Raw genomic sequence first — 27,574 nt, forward strand, 5'->3', positions numbered from 1 at the left:
AATGCCAAGTGAAATTAAGTGGACTGGTTGGGGATTACTGGAATTTCATATTGTAAGGATATTTGCATTTTCTCCTGGGGCCAACCCAGAGGTTTTGTCCTGGCTTCATTTGCATTGTTTTCTCATGGAGCTAATTGCAGAAGGATTTACATTCTTCTTAACCTTCTTCCTTTCTCCCCTGTGGTCTTTTAATATTTAGGTTAAAGAAATCACCCGTGATATCAAGCAGTTAGATCATGCCAAACGCCACCTGACCACCTCAATCACCACGCTGAACCACTTGCACATGCTGGCGGGTGGTGTCGACTCCCTCGAGTAAGCCATGTCGACTTCCTCTGCTGGGCCCACAGGAATCCCATGACCTACAGAAAACGGGCTTACAGGTTTCTTCCCTTCTCAGCCAGGAGAGTCTCACCATCCTGGCCCACCCTGTGCAAATTGGCCTGAAGTGTTCTGTCATCACTTTGCCTTGTGCCCTCTGGTGCTCAAAACTTAACGCCTGAAAGGAGACCCATAATGCACGTGAGAATACTCTAGGAACATGGACCATTCACATTTACGACTGTGTTTGTTAAGGCAGGCAAGGGGGTTCAGGCACTCCCCACCTAAATCATCTGCCTCAGCCAGTTTTCCTGCTGGTATTGGGCCAAGTTACACTGTCAGTGAAGCTACTTGTGGAAACAGATCTTTGATTTATCACTCAACCCCTTTTTGTTTTAATTCAGTTTTTCAAACAATGAAGCTTCTTGTTTGGCTCGTAGGAGGACTTAAATAAGAGAACATTGGAAATAGTGTTAAAAGGAAGAATTGATTGTTGGCCATAACAAAGCAATCCAAAACTCTGGTTTAGTAGCAGGGCTCTGCCATCCCGGCGCACCTCTGTGCTCTGTCTCAGCCTAAGGCTTTCTGCATCCCACCTGCAGGTTGATTCCATGTGTGGACAGAGCATCTTCGCAGAAACACTGATCTGAATATCGCATCCAGAGTCTTAGAGCAGGGCCATGGGCAGTGTGTTGTAGGGAAGGAGGAGGAAGCAGACGCCTCCCTGACCTCTCTCAGACACTGTATGAGTGTCAGGGGAATCCCTGCTCCATTTTCCCAGGAGGAGCTGTCAGTCGGGGCAGCAGGCCAGGGAGATGGAAAAGCAGGCTGCTTTGCTTCTTCCCCAGGGATCCAGTGTTTGCCACCAACTCTCAGACCAGGCAGCAGTGGCAACATAACACCTTAGCCTGAACTTGATCCTGGCTTTTTAAATCCTCTTAAGAAGGTCATAAATTATAAATTTAATTTAAAAGCCCAACCCTAATGAAAAATTTAGATCTAATAGCTTGTACTTCCTCACTGGGTATAACTTGATTTCATCAGCATCCTTTTATTTATGCCTCATTAGCCCTAGCAAAGGGGAAAGTCGATATCTCTGACAGAGTTGCTTATTATTGGTTTAAAACCTTCAGATTTGAGTTACTATGTAAATGTCTCCTATTGTATCCTCCTAGAAAGATGTATTTGTTTTGTCTATATTCTATAAGCCTTGGCTAATAACATCTCTCCCTCTGTTCTCTGTACAAAGCCTACTGATCCTATAATACGCAACCCAAATCCCAAATTCATAAATTCTTCCCAGATTCTCCTCCCGCACCCAATGAGAATCCCATCACCCACACATTCTTTTGTATCCTCGTAGCACATAACTTGTACTTCCATTTAAAACTTAGTTCATCTTGCATGTTACTACTGAGGTATGTATTGACATTCTCCCTTGCTAAATGATATCACCTTAAGGATTTGGACCAGGTCTTATTTTTCTGTTCCGGTGTACAGCACCACACATACCCAGTGCGTGGTATGTGTTTATTAAATTGAGTTGATGTCTGTTTTAGAGCTAGAGTAAATTGTTCAAAATCTGTATTTTGTGCCCTTAGTGGTTTTGTTTGTTTGTTTTTAAGTTTTCCACTCTTTATTTCCTTGCAGGGCCATGACCAGGAGAAGGCAGTATGGGGAAGTTGCCAATCTCCTGCAGGGCGTGATGAATGTCCTGGAGCACTTCCACAAGTACATGGGCATCCCGCAGATCCGGCAGCTTTCTGAAAGGTAAGATGTCGGTGGAGAGTGTGATCTTCCCTTAAGAGAAGCTGATGCCAGAAAGCACTGAGACGCTGAGCTCAGCGTGTTTGTTGTGGAGTCTCACCGTGGGAAAGTGACCTCACTCTGAGGCAGGCGTATTCGCAGGCTCCTGGTGATGCGTCAGGTAGCTGCAGTTGCTGATGTGGACTGCTCTCAGTTCTCCGTATTTCTGAAGGGAACTGTTCCAGTATTTGTTTCCTTGTAACAAGCTACCACATAATGTAATAACTTAAAACAGTTGTTTTGTTCGTACAGTTTTGACCTGGCTCAGTGGGAACAGCTCATCTGTACTCAGCCGTGCTATGGACTAAGATCCCTGGTTGGCCCCATGGGTTGCTTGGGCCTCCTGATAGTAATGCGGCCAGGTTCCAAGAACGGACCTCCTGAGAAATCAGGTCTTGGAAGCCACGAGGCTGCCGAGGTTCCAGAGGACACGGGTATGGCTTCTGTCCACTCCCCGCGTCGGGGGTGTGCCACGCTGCTGTGGCAGAGTTTGAAAGGAAGTCCGGTGCTCTCTAGACCCTCTGACAACAAAATGGTGACTCTCTCTAATCTTATTCTTTCCTTTCTACTGCTGTTGAGTTTTAATCTCAGATTCAGATACAGCAGAAAGAGAGGTAGGTGCTCAGAGAGGAGGAAGATGAGGGTGCTAAAGGAGGACAAGGGGTGGTGAATTTAATGCCTTTTCTGTGAGGCACGGAACTCTGAGACGGCAGGGACAAACCCTGACGTTCCTCACTGCAAAGACACAGTGAAGGGGCTGGCACTTAGCAGCAGACATCGTTCTCCACTCTGCCTGCTTTATAAGGCCTGACTGCTACAGGCTTCCTTTTTCCTAATGTCTTAATTTTTAATTATACAAGTAAAGTTTATGTGTACACATTTTATTTTATTTAAAGAACTCAAATATACAGATGAAACTTAGTCCCTTTAGCTGCCCTTCAGATCCTATTGAGCTGGTGACTAAAACCGAGCTAATAAATTTCTCTTAGGTTTTTAATCTAGATTTACATAAATTTATAATTTCAATTTTGTCATTTTAAGTAAATGGATTCATACTATGTACTTTATTCTGAACTCTGATTATTTTTTGAAAAGTGTATTTATTTGAAAGGCAAAGTGATAGAGGGAGAGGGAGGGAGGAGAGAGATCTTTGATATCCTTTCATATGAAGAGTCTTCAAAATATTTGTGAAAAATATGTGTTATGGGCCGGCGCCATGGCTCACTAGGCTAATCTTCCGCCTAGCGGCGCTGGCACACCAGGTTCTAGTCCTGGTCAGGGCGCCGGATTCTTTCCCGGTTGCCCCTCTTCCAGGCCAGCCCTCTGCTGTTGCCAGGGAGTGCAGTGAAGGATGGCCCAAGTGCTTGGGCCCTGCACCCCATGGGAGAGCAGGATAAGTACCTGGCTCCTGCCTTTGGATCAGCGCAGTGCTCTGGCCGCAGCATGCCGGCCGCGGCGGCCATTGGAGGGTGAACCAACGGCAAAAGGAAGATCTTTCTCTCTGACTCTCTCTCTCTCACTGTCCACTCTGCCTGTCAAAACAATAAAAAAAAAATGTGTTATGAAAAAACTATGCATGGATTAATACTTTTTTTAAAGTATTAATTTATTTATTCTAAAGAGTTACACAGAGAGAGAAGGAGAGGCAGAGAGAGAGAGAGAGAGAGAGAGGTCTTCCATCCGATGGTTCACTCCCCAAATGACCGCAACGGCTGGAGCTACGCCAATCTGAAGCCAGGAGCCAGGACCTTCTTCCAGGTCTCCCACATAGGTGCAGGGGCCCAAGGTGTTGGGCCATTCTCTGCTACTTTCCCAGGCCAAGAAGCAGAGAGCTGGATCAGAAGTGGAGCAGCTGGGTCTCAAACCGGTGCCCATGTGGGATACCAGCACTGCAGGGCAGGGCATGAACCTGCTGCACCACAGTGCTGGCCCCAGATTAATACTTTTTCACCAAAATAAGCTTTTAATTTAATTTCCATTTTTTCCACACTTTGAAGTACTCTTGTGTGTATAGACTTACCACATTCTTTTTAATTGTTGTATGCAATTCCAGCATATAACATATCTCATATTATTTAACCATTTTAAATTTTATTTTAATAGTTTTTTTTCTGGTAACCTCTTATTTTACTTTCTGTTTCTATGAATTTGCCTATTCTTGCTACCTCATATAAGTGAAATGAAACCATATTTGCCTTTTTATGTCTGACTTTTTTTTTACTTAACATAATGTTTTCAAGATTCAGCTGTGTCCTAATGTGTATCAAAATTTCATTTTTTTTTAAGATTTATTTTATTTATTTGAAATACAGAGTTACAGAAAAAGGTAGAGACAGAGAGAGAAGTTTTCCATCTGCTGGTTCACTCCCCAGATGGCTGCAAAGGCTGGAGCTGAGCTGACCTGAAGCCAGGAGCCAGGAGCTTCTTCCGGGTCTCCCAGTGGGTGCAGGGGCCCAAGCACTTGGGTCATCTTCCACTGCTTTCCCAGGCCATAGCAGAGAGCTGGATGGAAAGAGGAGCGGCTGGGACTAGAACCAGTGCCCATATGAGATGCTAGTGCTTCAGGCCAGGGCTTTAACCCACTGTGCCACAGTGCTGGCCTCAGAATTTCATTCCTTTTTAAGCTGAATAGTCCATTGTATGTATGAGTATATTCCACATTTGTTTGTTTATTTGCTTTTGAAAGTTTGGGTTGTTTCCGCCTTTTAACTATTATGTGACAGAATAAGCAGATATATTGTTTGGCAGTCAGTATTGCTTATTTAAAACCTGCAGTCAATCTGAGTCCCATTCCTTTGTAAGAAAATGTACTTCTGTTTGGTGTTCTTTTGCTCTAGATGTGTTTGATATTTGGGACTGAGTGGGGTCAGGAATTTTAGGAGGGTGTACATTTCCCTTCCATTTGTGTTGCTCTCATGTATGCTTAATCCAAAGACTCATGAGTCTGTCAAGTTCTAAGAAAGTGTTCTCTTTTATTCCTTTGGTTGTCTATGCTTCGTTCTTCCTAATCTCTCTGTGGAATTCCTATTACATGAATATTGGAACTTCTACATCTGATGCCATGTGTCCTTTTTTTTTTTTTTTTTTTTTTTTTTTGTTGTTGTTGTTGTTGTTCCTCATACTTTCCATCTCTTGGTCCTTTTGGGCTACTTTCTGAAAGAATTCCTCAATTCAGTCTTCCTGCTTTAACTTATTCTTCACGTGTGCCCATTATGCTTTTGGTTCAGCTGTTGAATCTTTATTTTAATAATCCAACTTTTAAATTCCTCAAATACCTAGATGATTCTTTATTTTTTTTTTTCATGGACATAATAGCATCTTAAATCTCTCAGAGAATATAAATTATATGTATTTGAAAGCTCTGAGTTGCCTGTTCTGTCTCTCTGTGCTCTGGTATAAGGTCTTCAATTTGTTGAGCACGGCAGTTCTTTCTTGGTAATAACATTCTTCAAATATTTGGTGAGTCTTAACTGAAAGTTCACTTGTTATTTTTGACATCGTCTGTCAGTCTGTTTAGGAATGCCACCTGCTAGTGGGAGAGAGCAGGGTGTGTTCTTTGGTTGTGTGTACCACAGACAGCTCTTCTTTTTATATATATATATATTTTAAAGATTTATTTATTCATTTGAAAATTGGAGTTACACAGAAAGAGGAGAGGCAGAGAGAGAGAGAGAGAGAGAGAGAGAGAGGTCTTCCATCCGATGGTTCACTCCCCAAATGGCCACAGTGGCTGGAGCTGTGCTGATCCAAAGCCAGGAGCCAGGACCTTCTTCCAGGTCTCCCACATGGGTGCAGGGTTCCAAGAGCTTGGGCTATCTCCTACTGCTTTCCCAGGCCATAGCAGAGAGCTGGATTGGAAGTGGAGCAGCCAGGACTAGAACTGGCATCCTTATGGGACACCAGCATTGCAGGCAGCAGCTTTACCTACTACGCCACAGTGTGAGCCCCCTGGCTTTCATTATTTAGAAGCAGTCTTAGGCAGTGATTTTTTCTTTAATCTAGTCCTTCCTGGAAGTGCTAAGAGTTTCTAGTCTACCACTTCTCTTCTTGCCTAGTTCTGAATTTTTATTAAAATCTTTCCCTTATTTCTGAAGATTTGGTGTTGAAATGGAAAGTTGCAACATGTGCTGCTCAATGTGCCATCTTATAGTAGAAATGCCAAAGAATTATTAAGGAATGTTGGACTAGAGCTTGGCAGAGTGCTAGGGAAGTCACCACCCTTCCCCTCATCCTTCCTAACCCCTTCGTGCTTAGAGCTGGCTGATTGCCATATCAGACTGGGAATGTGAAGCCACCGAGAAAGTGGTCAGAGCCAGAGCCACGAATTGAACCCAGGCACTCAAATGTGGGATGTGGACATCTTAACCATTAGGCCAAATGCCCGTTTCCTCACTGTGGTTCTGATTTGCATTTCCCTGATGATGGGTGGTGTTGAGCACCCTTCATATACTTGTTCACCATTTTTATATCTTCATTGGAGGAGAATGTCTATTCAGGTCCTTTGCCCATTTTTAAAACTTGGGTTTTTTTGATACTGAGTTTTATGAATTCCTTTATATATAAGTGATTTGGATATTAACCCCTTGTCAGATATATGGTTCCCAAATATTGTCTCATAATCAGTACATTGCCTTTTCATTTTGTGGATTGCTTACTTTGCTAAACAGAAAGTTTTTGTTTATTTTTTTGACAGGCAGAGTGGACAGTGAGAGAGAGAGACAGAGAGAAAGGTCTTCCTTTTGCCGTTGGTTCACCCCTCAATGGCCGCTGCGGCCAGCGCGCTGCGGCCAGCGCACCGCACTGATCCGAAGCCAGGAGCCAGGTGATTCTCCTGGTCTCCCATGGGGTGCAGGGCCCAAGGACTTGGGCCATCTTCCACTGCCTTCCCAGGCCACAGCAGAGAGCTGGCCTGGAAGAGGGGCAACCGGGACAGAATCCAGCACCCCGACCAGGACTAGAACCCGGTGTGCCGGTGCCGCAAAGCGGAGGATTAGCCTATTGAGCCACGGCGCTGGCCAACAGAAAGTTTTTAAATGAAGATTAATTTATGTGAAATTTTTTTTTTTTTTTTTGACAGGCGGAGAAAGGTCTTCCTTTTGCCGTTGGTTCACCCTCCAATGGCCGCCACGGTTGGTGCGCTGTAGCTAGCGCACCGCGCTGATCTGAAGGCAGGAGCCAGGTGCTTCTCCTGGTCTCCCATGGGGTGCAGGGCCCAAGCACCTGGGCCGTCCTCCACTGCACTCCCTGGCCACAGCAGAGAGCTGGCCTGGAAGAGGGGCAACCGGGAAAGAATCCTGCGCCCCGACCGGGACTAGAACCCAGTGTGCCAGCGCCGCTAGGTGGAGGATTAGCCTATTGAGCTGCAGCACTGGCCATTTATGTGAACTTATTTGAAAGGCAGAGTGACAGAGAGAAGGAGAGAGAGAGAGAGATCTTCCATCTGCTGGTTCATTCCCCAAACAGCTGTAACAGCTAGACTGCACCAGACTGAAGCTAGGAGCCAGGAACCCCATCCAGATCTCCAACATGGGTGACAGGGGCTCAAGTACTTGGGCCATACTCTGCTGCCTTCCCAAGTACATTAGCAGAGTGCTGGATTAGAAGAAGAGCAGCCAGGACTGAAACTGGCACTTTGAGTGCTGGCTTTGCTAGTGGCAGCTTAACCTGTTGTGCCATGATTCCAGCCCTAGAAGTTGTTGTTTGTTTGTTTTTAAGTTTGATGTACTCCCTATCGTTTATTTTACTTTTGCTGCCTGTGCTTTTCGTATATTCCTCACTTTTAAACTTTTTTTCAAGAGGTGGTTTTAAAAATTTGAAGGAACTTAGTGATCACTATCGTTATGACATTGCCTTAAAAGAGAACATCTGTAGTGAGTACTTAGTTTGGTGGTTAAGAGGCTCACATCCCATATCGGATGGGTTCAGTTCCCAGCTCTGACTCCAGATTCTAACTCCTCACCACTGCAGACCCTGGGAGGCAGTGGTAATGGCCCTAGTAATTGGGTTCCTGCCACCAGGAAGGGAAACTGGATTGTGGTCCCAGCCCTGGGCATTTTAGGCATCTGGAGAATAATCTAGCAGATTGGAGTTTTGTTTTTGTTTTTTTTTTTTTTGTTTTTTTTTTTTTTTTTTGCTTTTCTATGCCTCTCAAATAAATAAATAAAATTTAAAAAGAAAACATACAGTGTTCTATCATTGTATGTTAGTGCTCCAAACATTCATTATCATATAGGGTTGCTACAAATATGGGAGGATTTGCTTTCCATTAGTTCATGTCATGGCCTGTATTTACAATAATTGTGTGTAGGTTAATACAGAATTTGTGCTATTAAACACTAACTAGAACACAAGCTTCTTGGTTTCAGTACTTGACTACAATTGTTTTTAAAGAAGCCCTGAAACTTTAAGAACTGCTTATTTTTAGCATCATTTTTGGAGAATTTTCCACCTTTATGTTTATGTAGCAATGGCAGAGCCATCTGGAAATGATAGAAATAGCTGTTTGATGAGAGGGAGAAGAGAAAGCAGGAGAGTTACACCCTATGTACTTTTTCAGTTTCTCTAATTTATTATCTTGCTGTCTATAAATTTTAGAAGTCATTTGAGAGGCTCTGTTCTGAAGTCTTTGCCTGTACATTTGAAATACAAAGTCCATGAGCCTTGGTTTGAATATAGAGGTTTCTTCCAACTACCCTTTTGGCAAATGCGTCAGTGTTTAATGTAGCATTGAAGGAAAAATTTTTTTCTCTTTAATATCTTTACATGTCAAATCCTTCTGACTTAAGCATATTCATGAACACAGAGGTTTCTAGTCGCCAGTTAACATTTCCTGAGAAAGCATGGAAGATTCTTACATTTTTTGAAAACCATGAAACCCTTGAACTATAAATATATTTTTCAGAGCTATTTCCAGCCTTTTACACAGGGGCACTTCAGAATTTTATGGGAAATGGGATTAAAAGATAAGTTTGTTTTCAAGCAATAAAAATTTGAAATCCATGCACAGATTTTTCATAATGTGCATTTTCCATAACGTTCTTGAAGATCCCTTCTATGTGAGAGAGTCTTGGCAGGTTGGACGGTCTCATGGCAGAATGACAAGAGAACTGAACTAGGCAATGATCAGTCCCGAGTAGCTGTGTAACTGTGACACTTCCTGTCTGGGCCTCCTTCTCAGTTTCCCAAGTGTGAAGATGGTCCTTGATGATCTCAGAAGACCCCACACCCCCACCCTGCTGTCACTCTGTGATTCTAGGTGGAGATTCTTTACAGAGTTTGTGTGCTTGGAAATGCAGCATCTGACTAATTAACCCTTCTGTTCAGTACAGACTGGGTAATTTGGGAGATGAACATATTTATTTGAGAACTGTTTCTTTGGGACTATCAACAGGGCAACAAAAGTATCAGATACTTTATCCACAGATGTTTGAATAATATTCATAATTTGTTGTTCCTCTGCTACCACCCCTTATAAAGACTGATAACATATCTGAGAAAGGGCACCTTTGGACACCCCAAGGCTACATGACATGGAGGATGCCAGAGACACTTGGTTTTCATTTCCTAAGAGTAACCAACATTGGGTTGTCGCTGCATAACAGGTGGAGCTCAGTTGGGTGCCAGGAGGGATTTATAGTTACAATATTCTCCATTAGTTGTAGGTGATTTTCTTTTCTTTTCTTTTCTTTTTCTTTTCTTTTTTTTTTTTTTTTTTTTTTTGACAGGCAGAGTTAGGCAGTGAGAGGTGAGAGAGAAAGACAGAGAGAAAGGTCTTCCTTCCATTGGTTCACCCCCAAAATGGTTGCTATGGCCAGCGCACTGCGCTGATCCAAAGCCAGAAGCCAGGTGCTTCCTCCCGGTCATGAGGGTGCAGGGCGCAAGCACTTGGGCCATCCTCCACTGCCTTCCCAGGCCACAGCAGAGAGCTGGACTGGAAGAGGAGCAACCGGGACAGAATCCGGCGCCCCGACTGGGACTAGAACCCGGGGTGCCAGTGCCGCAGGTGGAGGATTAGCCTAGTGAGCCGTGGCACCAACCTGGTTGATTTTCTTAAGAATGAGTAGGGGAGCTAGCTCCATGGCATAGGGGCTAAACCTCTGCCTACAGTACTGGCATCCCATATGGGTGCCATTTCGTGTCCCCGCTGCTCCTATCCCAGCTCTCTGCTTATGGCCTGGAAAAGCAGTGGAAGATGGCCCAGTGTTTGGGCCTCTGCACCTGCATGGGAGACCTGGAAGAAGCTCCTGGCTCCTGGCTTCAGATCAGCTTAGCTCCAGCCATTGCAGTCATTTGGAGAGTGAACCAGCGGACGGAAGACCTTTCTCTGTGTTTCTCCCTCTCTGTATCTGTAACTCTGCCTTTCAGATAAATAAATAAATAAATAAATCTTTAAAAAAATTAATAGGAAAATGGTGATTAATTTTTTTAAAGATTTGTTTATTTATCTGAGAAGCAGAGTTACAGAGAGACAGAGGCAGAGAGAGAGAGAGAAGTTTTCCATCCGCTGGTTCGCTCCCCAAATGGCTACAATGGCCAGAGCTGCGCCTATCCAAAGCCATCTTCCACTGCATTCCTAGGCCACAGCAGAGAGCTGGATTGGAAGTGGAGCAGCCAGGACTGGAACCAGCACCCATGTGGGATGCCAGCACGGCAAGCAACGGCTTTACCCACTATTCCACGGTGCTGGCCCCCGGTGGTTAACTCATGTTTGCTATGCTGACTTTCTCACTTGATCCATCATTTCACAGTAGGAACTTACCTTCCATTGTTAGAAGAGGAAAGAATTTAAGAAGTGAGGTCAAAGAACTAATCTACATGTTGATTTCCTTCTAGGATCCTGTTGAGGCAACTGGCTGTAAAGACTGATTCACCTCTCACCTCCACGATGCATGGGTTCACATTTGGGTTTGTTGATACCCATCAGTAATTTCTGTAAGGGAATGCTCTTTCACCCAAGGCACTGACGCACACTTTACAAACTTCTTTTGGAAGTGTTTAAATGCAGAAGCTTATTCTTCATTTCCTACCCTAATTAACATACAATTTGTAGCCACCTGCAGAGATGGATGCTGTTGCCAGCTAGTGCCGAAAGAGGACAGTTGTAGATCAGTCACTGCTGAAGAGGACACTGGAAGTCCTCTAATACAGGCTTCTAGCCCTACCCTGTTTTTCACAAGTGTTCTTAGTTGTGGGGCACACACAGCTCAAGTCTCGCCTGTGCCCGGAAGTGACTTTAAAAACAGACTGCAGATCATGGCAAGGAGGTCTACAAATCATTGTCTGTCAGTTCACTTCTGTGCTCTGGTAGTGCCAAAACCCTGTGACGGACGCCTGTTGCCTTTTCAGCCACCTTAGTCTCAGAGTCAGAAAGAATGTGGGTGAGGAAATGTCGGGGTAGTGGGCGTGAAGAGACGTTGCTGGGTCTGTTGTGATTATCATGGAGGTGATCAGGAGCCCTGGGAGTACGGCCCCACGTGCTTCTGGCCAGGGGTAAGCCTTCCCCTCCAGAGATTGTCCTGGTTGAGAAGGGAACTCGTGCTGTGTCTGTGCTTCCAAGGGGAGGGAAGGAACAGAGGGATGACTGCGGGAAGCTGTGTCTTGTGACCTGGCACCGAAGGAGGCCATCTGTTGGCCCATGCTGTGGGAGTCACAAGATGCTCTGAGGTGCAGTTTTGTGAATGTTCCTTTCTCTCCTATCTGAGTTCACGCTCTAGGGATGTTTCCCATTGTCTGTTGGGCAACTTTAGATGATGGCCCTGATTCTGATCTGGGAGGCGAGGCTATTCCAGTAATAGCCTTATCTCAGCCACTTCTGGCTGAGAAAACTTTGAAAACTGACTTTAAAAGGTTGCAAGCACACCTATGAGAAAAGTTTGAAAGTTTGAAAAGTCTGAAAAGTTTTAAAGATAGTGGAAAAACCCTGGAAAGTATTTGGAATAAGGCATAATTATAACTATGCCACAGAAAAAACAGACTGTTGTGAGTTGTGCCTATCCCATCATTAAAAAAAAAAAAAAAAAAAAAAACTCAGCAAGTTGCCAGGTACTCCTTCGTAGCCAAAGAAATTGTGGTTTTGAGCTGTTCACTATTTCTAGAAACTTCATAAAGTTAATTCCAAAGTAGCAGGGTGGAGACCAAGAAAGGAAGCATGCTGTTTTATGCTGCTTTCACAGAGCTGAAGTATTTGTCTCGGGCTCAGGCACTTCAGCAACACCCCTAGAGCCTAGTTTCCCTCCGGCTCTGGGAGTCTGCTGGCACGAGGCGTCCACCAGCATAAGGCAGCTAGTGCAGGACGGGGAGGGTGCGACCACGTGCAGGGGGTGCTGACGGGCAGACCGTTCCTTCCTCATCCTAGCACTTTTCCCATCTTCTGTTTGATTCAAGACAGTTAACATCTTGAACTCCTGGTACACATGCAAACCGCTGTTAAGTACTGACCTCCTCTCTTTGACTGGGTGCCTTGCGGTTCAGTCTTCATCTTCACAGTCTGCTGAGCATTGATAATGATGCAGTGGCCTTCGCTGTTAGTTAGCAGTTCATCTTATAATTGAGCTCTTTTTCTTTTTACTTTAGAAAACATTCGTTCTGTTCATGTGTTTAAAAATGTTGATCCTTTTGGTCTCTAAGTTTAAAACAAAGCAAAACAAAAACACCCCGAAACAGTTTGGAGCCTTCTTCCCCTCATCCCATTCTCCAAGGAGCCAGAGAACAGTTATACCAGCAATCCAAAATGGGCTTATATTTGATTTGGGTGTCATTATGTATATGACATTCTCCCATAGCATAACTACCCTTCTATGAAATGTTGTGAAGGCTAACACAGATTACCTCACAGCAGGTGGAGGGTGGCCTTGAACAACTCTGGACATACAAAAATTCCATCAGGTGCTGGGTCCCGATCCTGTAAACCTGCGGCCAACTAGAGCGTGGCCACGCTCATCCAGCCAAACACTCTCCTGCAGCCCGCCTGGATGCTGTCTGAAGACTTCCACAGTTTTACTCCTTATGGATTGTGTGTTTGGTGCCGATGCTGATGTGTGCTCTTCTTATCACAGAGTGAAAGCTGCGCAGACTGAGTTAGGACAGCAAATCCTGGCAGATTTTGAAGAAGCATTTCCTTCCCAGGGTACCAAGGTACTATTTTGCACTTTCCCTCAGTCTTTAGGTATTATTACTAATCTTGCCTACCTAATTCATGTTCATTATAGTTGCCATTCATTTATCATTCCAAAAGTAGTCGCTGGCAGCAAATATATGTTTGCTGAAAATTGAGAGTAATGAGACTGACCTTGATTTTTAAATATTTCCAGAGTGATGTTCTCCCAGCCTTAAAAATTAAGGATTTATTTTGGTTTCATTTAGTCTATGTCAAACTTTGTATATTGTCTGCCCTAAACATTTCTTTTTTTTTTTTTTCCCTCATGGCTGTGTTTGAAAAAAAAAATCTTCAAGCCACAGTGTTTTTTAGGATTGTTACATAATTTATGGGTTTTGGTTTGGTGAAAAGACAACGGGGAGGAGTATCCGCAGACTTATGTAATTCTCAGGGTGACACCATGAGACTCACTTCTAATGAACATAATCCTGTTCTTTGGAATGACTGCCCTTTAGCTCTCACTGGTAGCAGAGCTGTTTGTGTTGTGTCTGCGAAGCCCACAGTATTCTGTGTGTGAGCTATTGGTTACTCTTCTCATATAACAAGCTTTCCTGCACTTAGCTGGACTTAGTTAACTGCTGTTAGCTCTCTCCTTCAAATTGTAGCAGATGTCATCCTAATGCTTTGCATGTGTCCAAGAGGGGAAAATCCTCAGAATCTTTTTTCTGTATTATTTGAGCTATTTCAAGAGAAAGAATTGTTAAGGGCAGAAATGAACCGAAGCACACACAGGCTGTCAGCCCTCCCTGCGGCACTGGGTGGGGGGAGGGGGGTATGGTTTCACTCCTGGGCCAAGGGACATTTCCTGGATCTACTTTATAATTCAATAACTGGAAATATCTTAAGCATTTGTTCTTTGTGCTCCATAAAGGAAACTTAGGAAGTAGGGGGGAGTGGCCGCCCCAGCTTTATTTAGGAAAACTGCTCCAGACTTTCATGTCGTTTTGTGGCTATCTGCAGGTAATCAGGTATTTATTTGTAAAGTACTGTTCTTGGAGACGTCATCTTCCTTAGTTCTCTGATATAACTGCAGGCAGGTGGCAGATGTTGACAAGCCATTATTCCTGTTGTGCTACTTGAGGAACATGCAGGGCAGAGCAGTCGAAAGGGACTGTGGGGACAGTCTCTGACTGTGAGCGCCACTGTCTGATCTCAGGCTCGAGCCAGTTCAGAAGGACGTGAGTGAGGCTAGTCTTAATTACGTAGAAGGAACCAACCATGAACTGCTTTCTGTCTTTTTTCCCAGGTCCCACCAGGCGGATGAAATTAAAGGGTTTTCTTTACGATTCATCTGTCTTCTCTCTGGCTCTGTGACTTGTTGTTATTTTAAACAGTTTTGTTTTTTACAAAGATTTATTTATTTACTTTGAAAGTCAGAGTTACACACAGAGAAGGAGAGGCACAGAGAGAGAGAGAGAGAGAGAGAGGTCTTCTATCTGCTGGTTCATTCCCCAGATGGCTGCAACTGCCGGAGCTGCGCCAATCTGAAGCCAGGAGCCAGGAGCTTCTTCCTGGTCTCCTACATGGGTGCAGGGGCCCAAGGACTTGGGCCATCTTTTACTGCTTTCCCAGGCCATAGCAGAGAGCTGGATTGGAAGTGGAGCAGCTGGGACTTGAACTGGCGCCCATATGGGATGCCGGCACTGCAGGTGGTGACTTAACCTGCTATACCACAGTGCCGATGTTTCTTTTTCCTTGTCAGAGGTATTGATTTCTCTTAAAGGCCTTGTGTTATTATTCCTATTTTACAAATGGAATCAAGATATTTTTTAAAGTATCCAAGATAACTTAATCATGTTTTTATATGTGAAAAAAATCCATGAACAAAAAAGTTTTGACCTCTCTGACTTCTTTGTCAAATGAAACACTCTCATCCAAAAGCAAGGGTTGAGTAGTTAGTGTGTTGGGGATGATGTGACAACCATCCAGTGTGGAGCAAATCAGTATTCTAACAGTTTAGTTCTCAGGCAACACTTTTAGGTCTTAGGGAAACACTTAAATACCACTGAGATGCATAGGAGTGGACAAAATTGACCAAAAACAAAAAAAGATTTAGAATTACCTTATTCATTTACCTAAAGTCCATTATTTTTCAGATGAGGTTGAATAACTGCACCAGTGATACGTGGCTTCCTAACCAAGCCAAGAGTAGATTCCAAGTGTTCTTTTTCCTATAGTCCCCTCAGCCAGCCACACTCATCCAGTGGTTTCCTATCAAGAAAGGTTCAGCTAGATTGAAATAGTTTCTATAATAACGAAGGTCTTCCCTTGGTGGCGAGTCAGTGTCCTTCCACTATTCTTTGCAGGTCAAGGGGCCAATATCACAGTATGTTGCTTTTGGCTGCCTGTCTGGCTCCGACAATATTTGGCACAAATACAGCACTATAAGAGTAGGCGTCCCAGAGTGGGGAGTCAGGGAAGTGCCACGCGTTGAGTAAGGCTAGTGTCGCTCTGACTTTTAGGCCTCTCTGACAGAGTCTTGGACATCAGATGCTAGTGTCTTTCTGACTTTTTTAAATCTTTTCCATTTGGCATTCAGAAAGTAAAATTCCCTACGGTCTTTGCTGGCCTTGTTTTCCGAAATGTCTCATTGCTGATTCACAGGGTGGTTTTTCTGATGGCTACTGCGAGACTAGCTTAATGATGCTTTCATCAAGGAACAAGCAACTAAAATATGCATCCACAGTAGGGAGAATGAGTGTCAAGGGAGTGGGGATAATGATAACAGTGAGAAACAGGCTGCAGCAGCTGTCAGAGACCGTGAGATTTGAAGACTGCCTCTGGCTTCTGAACTGGTGCATGTCGTTTGTTTCCTAGAGGCCAGGAGGACCCAGCAATGTCCTACGAGATGCGTGTCTGGTTGCTAATATTTTGGACCCCAGAGTCAAGCAGGAAATCATCAAAAAGTTTATTAAACAGCACCTGTCAGAATATCTAGTGCTTTTTCAAGAAAATCAAGATGTAAGTATTGATCAAATGAGATCAGATGTAACATTTGCGTTTTATTGAAAAATGAAGGCTGTCAGGCCTACTGATTTATATGTCGTTAGAATACTATCTTATAGTGTTGCTTGTTGAACCATGAATCCTGGTGGTAGACTTTACAGCTCTGTGGTTCTTAACCATTTTGAAGTCATTCAGTCTCTGGAAAAATTAATGAAATCTATGGATCTTTTCCCCAGAAAAAAAGCACTTATGCATAAAACTTTACATACAGTTTTAGGAAATTTGTAGACCCCTGAAGCCCAACTGTGGACCTCAGGTTAAGAACCTGTGGATCACATGAAAAAAGTATTCTGGATTCTTTACTACTATGGGAAATACAGAGATTGGTTGTCTTTTTCTTATTTCTGTATTTCTCTTATTTTTGTAAACTGTCAATACCACTTCTAAGCACTGGGATGATTTTTATTCCTCACTTTCATAAGGTTGCCTGGCTGGACAAAATTGACAGACGTTATGCCTGGATAAAACGCCAGCTTGTGGACTATGAGGAGAAATATGGCCGTATGTTTCCACGTGAGTGGTACATGACTGAGAGGATTGCAGTAGAATTCTGCCATGTGACAAGGTAGAGTCCATCTCTCTGCTACTTCCAGTGCTTCCTGAATTTTCAAAATCAATCCCCTAGTCTGTAGTGGTTCCATGTTGTTTTGTGGATTGGGTGCCACTTCCAGACGCCACCAGATGACTGGCACCACACCTGTAACTGAGTTTGGGCCACCTCTGTTTCCTTCTTCTTCTTCTTCTTCTTTTTTTTTTTTTTTTTTGGTTAAAGATTTATTTACTTGAAAGACAAGGTTACAGAGAGAGGTAGAGACAGAGACAGAGGTCTTGCATCTTCTGGTTCACTCCCCAAATGGCCGCAATAGCCAGAGCTGAGTGATCCGAAGCCAGGAGCCAGGAGCTTCTTCCAGGCTCCCATGTGGGTACAGGGGCCTAAGCACTTGGGCCATCCTTCACTGCTTTCCCAGGAACATTAGCAGGGAGATGGATTGGAAGTGGAGCAGCCGGGACTCGAACCAACACCTATATGGGATGCTGGTGCTGCAAGCCGGGGCTTTAACCTGCTGTGCCATAGCACCAGCCCCTCTCTGTTTCCTTGTTGGCATCAGGACTTTGCTGTGACATAGCCCTTGTCTCTAATTAAGTCTCCTTTCTCTACTTTACCAACTTAAGATGTACCAGCCAGACTTAACAGTAGTGATTCATCACCCTCACATTTTCCCTTGCCATCTGTATTGCAGAAAACATTGTGTATACAATCATCATTTTGATGTTTTTATTTTAAGATTTATTTATTTATTTGAAAGGCAGAGTTACAGAGAAAGATAGGAAGAGTCAGAGAGAAATCTTAGATCCACTGGTTCACTCCTCAAATGGCTGCAACCGCCAGAAGCCAGGAGCCAGGAGCTTTGTCCAGGTCTCCCACATGGGTGGGTGCAAGGGCCTAAGCACTTAGGCCATCTTCCACTGCTTTCCCAGGCACATTAGCAGGGTGCTGGTTTGGAAGTGGAGCAGCCAGGACATAGACCGGCACCCACATGGGATGCCGGCACCACATGCAGTGGCTTCACCCACTACGCTATGGCCCTGGCCCCCATGCTAGATAGATGGTTCCAGAGAGACAGGAGTTTATCTACTTTAATGACCTAGCAGACACTCAGGAAATATTTGTTGAACAAATTTGCCACTCTCAATGTGATATTTATAGTCTCTGGATGGTTAGTATTACTGACATCTGAGTGCTCTAAACATTTTGATAACTTTCTCATTTATCCTCTCTACAGTATCCATGAGTTTAGCCCAGGCCAAATGGTCCCTTTATGTTGGAGAATTAAAGCCCAAGAGGATTAGCTCAGTATATACATGACAGAGGTCTAGAACCAAACTTTTTTTTTAATTTTTAAAGATTTATTTTATTTATTTGAAAGGCAGAGTTAAAGAGAGAGATCTTCCATATGCTGGTTCACTCCCCAATAGTTGCAACAGCCAGGGCTGGGCCAGGCCGAAGCCAAGAACTTCCTCCAGGTATCTCCTATGGGTGCAAGGCCCCAAGCACTTGGGCTATCCTCCACTGCTTTCACAGGCCATTAGCAGGGAGCTGGATTAGAAGTGGAGCAGCTGGGACTCGAACTGGTGTCATTATGAGATGTTGGCACTGTAGGCAGAGGCTTAACCTGCTATGCCAGAACACCAGTCCCAGAATCCAACTTTTTTATTAATGAATTTTTATTTGTTTGAAATCAGAGAGAGAAACAAAGACAAAGATATTATAGCTACTGATTCACTCCCCAAATCTCCTCAATGACTGGAGCTGGGCCAGGCCAAAGCCAGAATCTGATCCAGGTCTCCTATGTGGGTGGCAGGGACCCCAGGACTTGGGTAATCACTGCTGCCTCCCAGGAAGCTGGAATTGGAAGCAGAGCTGGGTCTCGAACTCAGGTACTCCAGTACAAGATGCGGATATCCTAAGCAGCACCTTAACTACTGTGCCAAATACTTGCCTCTTTTTTATTCTTTACTTGCAGCAGTACAACAACAGTGATTGTAACTGGCTCTTATTAGTTATATGAAAGTAGTTCAGGTTCATGGAAAAATTAAATAGAAAGGTATGTTTATTTTGGTGCAGAGATTTTTTTTTGAGATCCATGTATATTATCTTCATAATACACATTTTGCATAAACTGTTTGAATATCCCTTGTGTATTCTCTTCCAGTGGTACGAAACAATATCTAACACCAGGTTAATAAAAAGGCCTATCTAAGCATGTTTCAGCCCCTTAGCGTAATTCATGATGGTCATCTTCCTTAAAACCATAGTAAGTACAGATTGCAGGGTTTAGACATACTGTGAATAAAAGAGGTTTTAAGGAGCATTGGTTTAAAGAAGCTTTATTTTGCAGTACAGTTTTAGATTCACAGCAAAACTGAGCACGTGTACTCTGTGCCTCCGCACAGGCACAGCCACCCTCATTATCAGCATCCCCCACCAGAATGTACATTTGTTGCAGCTGATAAATCTACCCTGACATGTTAGCACCAAGAATCCATAGTTTACATTAAAATTCACTCTTGTATTATACATTTTGTGTGGTTATTGTTTTAAGAAACAAGTTTGCTACCTTAGATAGAGATAACCTTTTAAGGATAGATTCAAGTTCTGTTGCGGTTGTCACCTTCTGAATCCTGATTATCAAAGAGTGACTTCCTTGAGAAAATGTTGGCTAATTCTCTTAGGCCTGTAGTTCAGCAGACATGCAAAGTAACTGTGAAAAATGAAGCCTGCAAGAGACTGGAAATACACTAAAGCCAACAATTCTCTGTGAACGTCAATACCTGCTATTGTCTCAGCTAATGGCAGCGTTGCTGCCAAGCTTTTATTGTTAATGTTTTGGCAAAAATCCTACAGATACATCATTCTCAAATAAACTCAGAGGCTCTTTGTTTGACTTTGTCATTTATTTGTGTGGGAAGATGATGATAGCTTAGTACTTCTAAAAATTCACATATCACTGTTCTGTAATAACCTAAAATCTGAAACAGAACACTGGAGTGAGTTACGCATGAGCTTCCCAGGCAGGAGCCACGAAGCATATCTGTGTCACCTTTTACATAGGATCCCAGTCTCCAGCGTTTCTGCTCTCTGGTTGAAGAGAGAGAGTTACTGAGCTCTGTGGAAGAGGGCAAATGTTGTAATTCAGTAATTAATGATTAGTGAGATTATATAGGATATATGTATTTTAATAAAACACAAGTAAGTACTTCATATATTTTAAATTATTGAAAAACTTACAGACAAAAACATAGTCATGGGGTGGACATTTGGCACAGTGGTTAAGACATAGTGCCTGGCTCTGCCTCTGATTCCAATTCCTGTTAATGCACACCCTTGGAAGCAGCAAGTGATAGTTTACCCACAAGGGAGACCTGGATTGAGTTCCCGGCTCTTGGCTTTAGCTTGGCCACACCCCATCTGTTGTGGGCATTCGTGGAGCAAACCTAGGGGGTGGGAGATCTGTCTCTGTCTTTCTCTCCCACTCTCCCATCCCTCATTTCTCTCTATGTCTCTGTCTGTCTTTCAATGAATGAATGAGTAAATAAATTTTAGAGACCAAAAAACATAGTAGTAACCAGTTTACATATTAGTAACAAATTAGCATCCATAATCCTTGATTTTTTTTTTACTGGCTGATAATTTCACTTTAAAATTTATTTTTTAGAATATATTTATTAATTCACCTTTAGCCACAATTTTGGTTTCCATTGTTTCAGTTATCCACAATCAAATGCGGCCCAAAAATACTAGGTGGAAAATTCCAGAAATGGACAATTCATAAGCTTTAAATAATTTTATTAGTGTCTTATTATATTATTCAATTTTATTTGCTATTGTTCTTACCCTCTTAATGTGACTATTTTATAAATTGAACTTTATCATAAATATATAAGTACAGGAGAAAGTATAGTGTGTGTGTGTGTGTGTGTATGATTTGTTGATTTCTGAAACAACTATCTATGATTTCAGGCATCAACAGAATGTCTTGGAATGTTTAAGGGGATTTAGACCAAGTTAGTTGTAGACTTCAGGGTTTGAAATGATCACATATACTTTTTTAAATGCAAGCTAAAGGTATTTATTTGTCTTATCTTGAATGAATGATTGCTTTGTTTGACAACATTCTTATCTCTGTTCTGAAGGACAGAACTTGCCAAGATTATGCGTACCAGAGCCAAGGAAATTGAAGTGAAATTGCTTCTTTTTGCCATTCAGAGAACAACTAACTTTGAAGGATTTCTTGCAAAACGCTTCTCCGGTTGCACCCTGACAGATGGAAGCCTGGTAAGACCTCCTGAGGGAGGCCGAATTGTGTGGCTGGGCCTTGGTGTTTCAGTGATTTTCAGTGACCGGGAATCCACCTGTTGACTCAAGTGCTTAAACCCCATTCCAGTGATTTGACTGAGTTACTGTGAAAAGTGACAGTACTCTTATGGCTTTGTTGTTTGTGTGTTATACAGTTTCTCATGCTTTTAGAATGTCCTATCTTCATTTTATCTAAGTATTGGTCCCATTTTACAGACTGGTAATTTTCTGAGTCATACAGGTTTTACTTACTCAGTTAAAAATACCTTATTGCGTTATCAACTATCAAAGTTGATTACAGTTAGGATATGTTTTTGCCTTAGGGTTTGCCTTTTAGCCTTTCTGAAAAACAAACCAGGTTAGTGTGTCTCTGTAAACCTCAAACCAGGTACACATGCCTGGGACTCTCCCCCTACTTTGGAATGATAGAATGTGGTATTTCTGGTTAAAAGTATTAAATCTGGGTGGGTGTTTGGCCAGCAGTTAAGCTGCTAATTAGGATGTCCGCATCCCACGGCAGAGTACCTGGGTTTGACCCTTGGCTTCGGCTCCTAACTCCAGCCTTCCTGCTTGTGTAGATGCTGGGAGGCAGCAGGTGATGGCTGAAGTAGTTGAGTCCCTGACACCCGCATGGGAGACCTGGATTGAGTCCCCGGCTCCCAGCTTCAATCTAGCCCATTCCCAGCCATGGCAGACTTTTGGGGAGTGAACCAAAAAATGGAAGCTCGCTCGCTCTTTCTCTCTCTCTGCCTTTCAAATAAATAATAAAAGAAAAAGAATATTTAATCTCTATGTAATCAAAGACCTGCTCCAAAGTATCTTTCTGAAAACCTTTTTGATTTGGAGGTCCAGGCTCCCTGTTAGCACTTCAGTGTGCTTTCTTCAGATTCCCTATCCATGGAGAAGCCAAATTTCTATTATTTTTTTTGAAGATTTTATTTATTTTATTTGACAGGTAGAGTTACAGATAGTGAGAGGGAGAGACAGAAAGAAAGGTCTTCCTTCCGTTGGTTCACTCCCCAAATGGCTGCAACGGCTGGAACTGCGCCGATCCGTCCAAAGCCAGGAACCAGGTGCTTCTTCCAGTCTCCCACGTGGGTGCAGGGGCCCAAGGACTTGGGCCATCTTCTACTGCTTTCCCAGCCATAGCAGAGAGCTGGATTGAAAGTGGAGCAGCCAGGACTAGAACTGGCATCCATATGGGATGCTGGTATCGCATGCAGAGGATTAACCTACTGCGCCATGGCTCAGGCCCCCAAATTTCTATTTTTTTATAGAAAATTTGTTGTCATAAAACTGCTGGTATGTTAGAGAAACGATATGATTGGTACTAAAGTCCTTGGAGAAGCAGTTAAGAGAGACTCATGGTCTAGCACTGACAGTGCTGTAATTTAGTGAGCCACCTGCCTTGTTAAATGAGAGGAACAGACGATCCTTTAATAACAGTGCTATGGGGAATAGCCAAGACATAAACCCCAGAAGCTATAAAGAAAAGTACCCAAAAGTTTGGCAATATAAAAAGAACAAAATTCTATTTTGGGGGGGAAAAAGATGATACACATAATTAAAGGATAATAAAATAGTTTTGGCTGTACAAGACTGATGATTAATGACAAATATAAAGAACTTCTAAAAACCAGTAAGAGGAAGAAAACCCTTTAGAAAAGCAAGTGCAGCTTCACAGGAAAAAAGCCACGGACCAGATGCGAATGTCCTTAAAGAAAATGCAAGTCACAAAGGGAAACAGTTGACAGAGATGCCATTGGAGGAAGCACGTGTTTCTTGTGAGAGGTATGTGCTTGGCTCTGACACTCGCCTCATTTCCTCCCACTGGTTCTCCTGTCTGCCTGCCCACGCCACGCTTCTGGCCCCGTGTCAAGCAGACTTATGCAGCACTTGGTCAGCCCCACTGAGCTCCAACAAGGAGGTTAAGAATTGCACAGAGGCTCTGCTCTAGGAGTAGCCCCTAGAGCTCCCATGGCTTCTGGCTGGGCAGGGTCAGTAAAGCATAAGGCATGCTCCATGAGTCAGGCATCCAGCTAACTGGTGGGGAATAAGTCCTGAAGAAGGACGCTTGGATAAAATTCATGCCAACTCCCTGTTTTGAGCCATGCTTTGCCTCCTTCAGCTGGATCCTGTTTCCTGGTGATTTTTATTTTACATTTAGGGAGCCATAGGATCACAGAAGTACAAATGGCCCCGCTATATATGACGATCAGAGTAGTCTGTCAAGTTGAGTCTGTCCCAAGACATACTACAGTCCTCTGTCCAGGGAAATCCTTCAAAGGTCAAAATTGTGTACTGGAGTAGTATGGGCAGGGGAGACCTCCTCTAGGCCAACTGAGGCTGCTGAGCAGGGTAACCATGGAGAGACCTTGAAAAACTGACAGGACTCTACTACAGTTTGCAAAAGACAGTGCTTTTGTGGAGAAAACAGGTGTAGGACTGTCAAAGTGGGCAGCCACCACTTTGGTGCAAGGGGGACAGGGCTGGAGGGGCTTGTTCTCAGAGCAGAACGCCCTCTTCTGTCTTTCCTTATTCCACTGGGACCGAGTTCCTGGACTAGAGTGTTTACATCTCTGGGAGATACTGCGCTATGTGTCGGTGGTCAGTAGTCAGCTAGGAAGACCTGAGCCTTTTCTCCCAATCCCTTTCTCTTTTGGTTTACCGTGTTTGAGACTGTCTTGTTGAACTGGCGTGTGAATCTCCCCTTCAGATGCTCTGTTGTTGCAGTCATCTCCTGTCAAGTTTGCAGAGAACTTCAGAGTATAAATCTTTGACCAGAAAATCCTGCTGAGTCCCAGGAGCTCTTTGTTCACCCACACTTCGTTGTTTAGCTGTCTTCTACTCAGACTTCTCCCAATCGTTTCACTTCTTTAATTCAGCCTCTTCCCCAGGACTGTTTTTTGTCCTGGTTATTGTGATCTGGCAACCATACTGCATTATAAGTCCTAACAATGGCTATCCCACAGCCTTCAAGGATTTTCTCTTGAACATGAGTTGTTGGAAAGGCAGCAGAACCTCTGTGGCTTCATCGGCGAGGCAGGACAGTTGTTCTCTGTGGCTTCACTAGGGAGATGCGAAGGTTCTCACTCTTAGGTGATGTCTGCACTGAGCCTGGTCCCTGCCTTTGCTTTGCTGTGGGCCAAGTGATGCCACTTCTTCTTTTTTTAATTATTATTTTTTATTTATTTGAGATGCAGAGAGGAAGGAAGCAGGGTCAGCACTCCCATGTGCCTTCAACATTGGGACTGGAGTGGGGCCAGAGCCACGAGCTGGGAACACAATCCAGGTTTGCCATGTGTGCCAGTTACTTGAGCTATCACAGCTGCCTCCCTGGTTCTGCACTGGCAGGAAGCTGGATTCAGCCCTAGAGCCAGACATTGAACCCCGGCACTGCAGTGTGAGATGTAGGCTTTTTTTTTTTTTTTTTTTTTTTTTTTTTTTTTTTGACAGGCAGAGTGGACAGTGAGAGAGAGACAGAGAAAGGTCTTCCTTTTGCTGTTGGTTCACCCTCCAATGGCCGCCGTGGCTGGCATGCTGCGGCAGGCGCACCGCGCTGATCCGATGGTAGGAGCCAGGTACTTATCCTGGTCTCCCATGGGGTGCAGGGCCCAAGCACCTGGGCCATCCTCCACTGCACTCCCTGGCCACAGCAGAGAGCTGGCCTGGAAGAGGGGCAACCGGGACAGAATCCAGCGCCCCGACCGGGACTAGAACCTGGTGTGCCGGCGCTGCAAGGCGGAGGATTAGCCTATTGAGCCACGGTGCCAGCCTGGAGATGTAGGCATCTTTACCACTGGACTAAATGTCTGCTCCCAAGCCACAGCTCTTTACCTGTATTCTGCAACCTTCAGTGGCAAGGACTCTAGTGAGTTAGTCGTGGCCACCAACCGTGATCCCAACAGACAACACTGGGAAGAGGCTGCCCTGACTTCCAGTCTAGCTCCTGGGCTCCTTACCTGAGTGTTTGCTGCTTCCTGACCTCTTGCCTACTCCCCATGCTGTCCTGCTTCCAAGATATACTTTTTTGGAAATCTTTTTGGCCACCATTTTGCTTCAGAGTATCAGAATAAACTATGAAATGGTAACGATATATTTTATTACCATTTTATATATGCAAATTTCCTTGAAGTTAGTGAATTCCTTGGACAGTTATCATGAAGCAGGTAAGAAGTCAGCCAAGGAGCAGAATTGGCCAGAGATACCCTTCTCGCTGCCCTGTCCCTGGGCTGTAGGCATTCACTTCACTGTATCACTCAGAACCTTTTAAATCCTTGGGGACTTGGGGGTGAAACATTGATGGTGAGCCTGAGAGGGTGACTGGCTCCTCCTAACTGACCAGTGTGATGCATCATCTTTCTCTCTCTCTCTCTCTCTCTCTCTCTCTTTAAAGATCCACTTATCCATTTGAAAGGAGAGTTATAGAGAGGCAGAGGCAGAGAGAGAGGTCTTCCATCTGCCGGTTCACCCCCCAAATAGCTGCAACGACTACAGCTGGGCAGATCCAGAGCCAGGAGCCTCTTCCCAGTCTCCCATGTGGGCGCAGGGGCCCAAGCACTTGAGCCGTCCTCTACTGCCCTTGCCCTCCCAGGCCATAGTAGAGAGCTGGATCAGAAGTGGAGCAGCTGGGTCTCAAACTAGCACCCACGTGGAATGCCAGCACTGCAGGCTGCAGCCTCAGCCACCACACCACAGTGCCAGTTCCTTTAGTTCTTTCTTGAGAGATGTGACTTTGACATCTGCTAGAACTTTAGAGTTAAAAAGCCTTAAGGACAGGGTTTCTCTTGTGTTTACTCTACTAGCTCTATCAAGTTTTATAGTGTCCTGTTCTAGAACTGTTACTTGAGAAAGAGAGCTGCCAATGCTTTTTCCAGTTGCCTTCACTTCTGACCCTTTAGGAGGGATTCAGGATCACCTGTAAATTTACATGCCTTCAAATTAAAAGCAAACGCTGGATGTGATTTAACTATATCCATATGCATTATTAGTGACTTGATGATTAGCTTGAAGGTGAACATATTATGTTCAGCCTTCTGCTGAAAGCAGAATAGATTAGGTTAGGTTTTTATGACTGCCTCATTGAATTTAAGAGGTTTTAGGCTTTTTTTTTTTTTTTTTTTAGAGAAAATAATTTTTCCCCTATTTCATGCAGCTGGATTTCCTTTCCTCCTGGCCGTTGCCTCTCTAAGTAGAATTGCCCTTTGGTTGATAGGGGTCATTTTAATATATATGTATACAGGAGTACTCCAAAAAGCATGTGGACAGTATGTATTATAAAGAAATTATGCATGGATTTCAGCTTTCTGCACCAAAATAAACTTATCTTTTAATTCTGTTTTCTATAAGCTTTTTGAAATACTCCTATGCTTTCTCAGTTTTAAAATTGTTATTATTGGGGCCGGCACTGTGGCAAAGCGGCTAAGGCTGTTGTCTGCGGTGCCAGCATCCCACAGGGGCACCTGTTCAAGATCTGGCTGCTCCACTTCCAATCCAGCTCTCTGCTATGTCCTGGGAAAGCAGTGGAAGATGGCCCAAGTCCTTGGGCCCCTGCACCCACGCGGGAGACCTGGAAGAAGCTGCTGGCTCTGCCTTCGGATTGGCGCAGCACGGGCCATTGCAGCCAATTGGAGAGTGAACCAGCAGATGGAAGACCTTTCTTTCTGCTTCTCTTTTTGTAACTCAAATAAATAAATAAATCTTTAAAAGAAAATTTGCTGTTATAAACAGAAACTATCAGTGCAGTTATCAGCTATGCAATTTGAACATCAGCACATTTGCAAAAGACTCTACTTCTGCAAGCCTGCACAGAACGTTTTACTCTCCCAGGCTTCCAGCGGCTTCACACTAGTAAGAGTTCGAAGAGGCAGGGTTTCCCAGCACGTCGTAGCACTAGGACTTTTGTCTCTTTTGTCTTGACCAAGGAAATAGCCTTCTCTTACCTGATGGGCTTCCTTTAGTGTTTGGAAATATTTTGTAAATATTTTATTAATGCTAAAGGAATATATTCTTCCATTTGAATACATTTTAAGGGGAAACTAGCTTTTGTGTTTCTGTGTCTGAGAAAAGAGTAATACATGGTCAAGACAGAAATTTGGAAGTTATAGGCAAGAATAGAGGAGCTGAAAGACATCTATTTTCCCATCATTTTAAGATGAGAATTTTGATGTATTCTTTTTATATATATATTATGTAGTTACATTCATTCACTCATTTTTTTATTTTTATATTTATTTATTTATTTGAAAGAGTTACACACACACAGAGAGAAGGGGAGTCAGAAAGAGAGAGAGAGAGAAAGGTCCTCCGTCCACTGGTTCACTCTCTAGCTAGCTGCAACATCCAGAGCTACAGTGATCTGAAGCCAGGAGCCAGGAGCTTCTTCCAGTCTCCCATGCGAGTGCAGGGGCCCAAGGACTTGGGCCATC

General features: G+C 43.8%; 1 protein-coding gene across 4 annotated transcripts in view; it reads left to right on the top strand.

Annotated features, from left to right (window-relative positions):
* Positions 1 to 27,574, top strand: part of VPS53 (VPS53 subunit of GARP complex) — a 177,307-nt gene that overhangs the window by 67,090 nt on the left and 82,643 nt on the right. For all 4 annotated transcript variants that reach the window (XM_070061170.1, XM_070061172.1, XM_070061171.1 and 1 more), the window contains 6 exons: positions 200 to 315; positions 1,972 to 2,091; positions 13,182 to 13,260; positions 16,100 to 16,243; positions 16,711 to 16,853; positions 20,984 to 21,125. In XM_070061170.1, coding sequence (XP_069917271.1) covers positions 200 to 315; positions 1,972 to 2,091; positions 13,182 to 13,260; positions 16,100 to 16,243; positions 16,711 to 16,853; positions 20,984 to 21,125 — 744 coding nt within the window. The remainder of the gene's footprint in view (positions 1 to 199; positions 316 to 1,971; positions 2,092 to 13,181; positions 13,261 to 16,099; positions 16,244 to 16,710; positions 16,854 to 20,983; positions 21,126 to 27,574) is intronic.

Source organism: Oryctolagus cuniculus, chromosome 17 (assembly GCF_964237555.1).
Source record: "Oryctolagus cuniculus chromosome 17, mOryCun1.1, whole genome shotgun sequence".
In the NCBI taxonomy this organism is placed as follows: Eukaryota; Metazoa; Chordata; class Mammalia; order Lagomorpha; family Leporidae; genus Oryctolagus; species Oryctolagus cuniculus.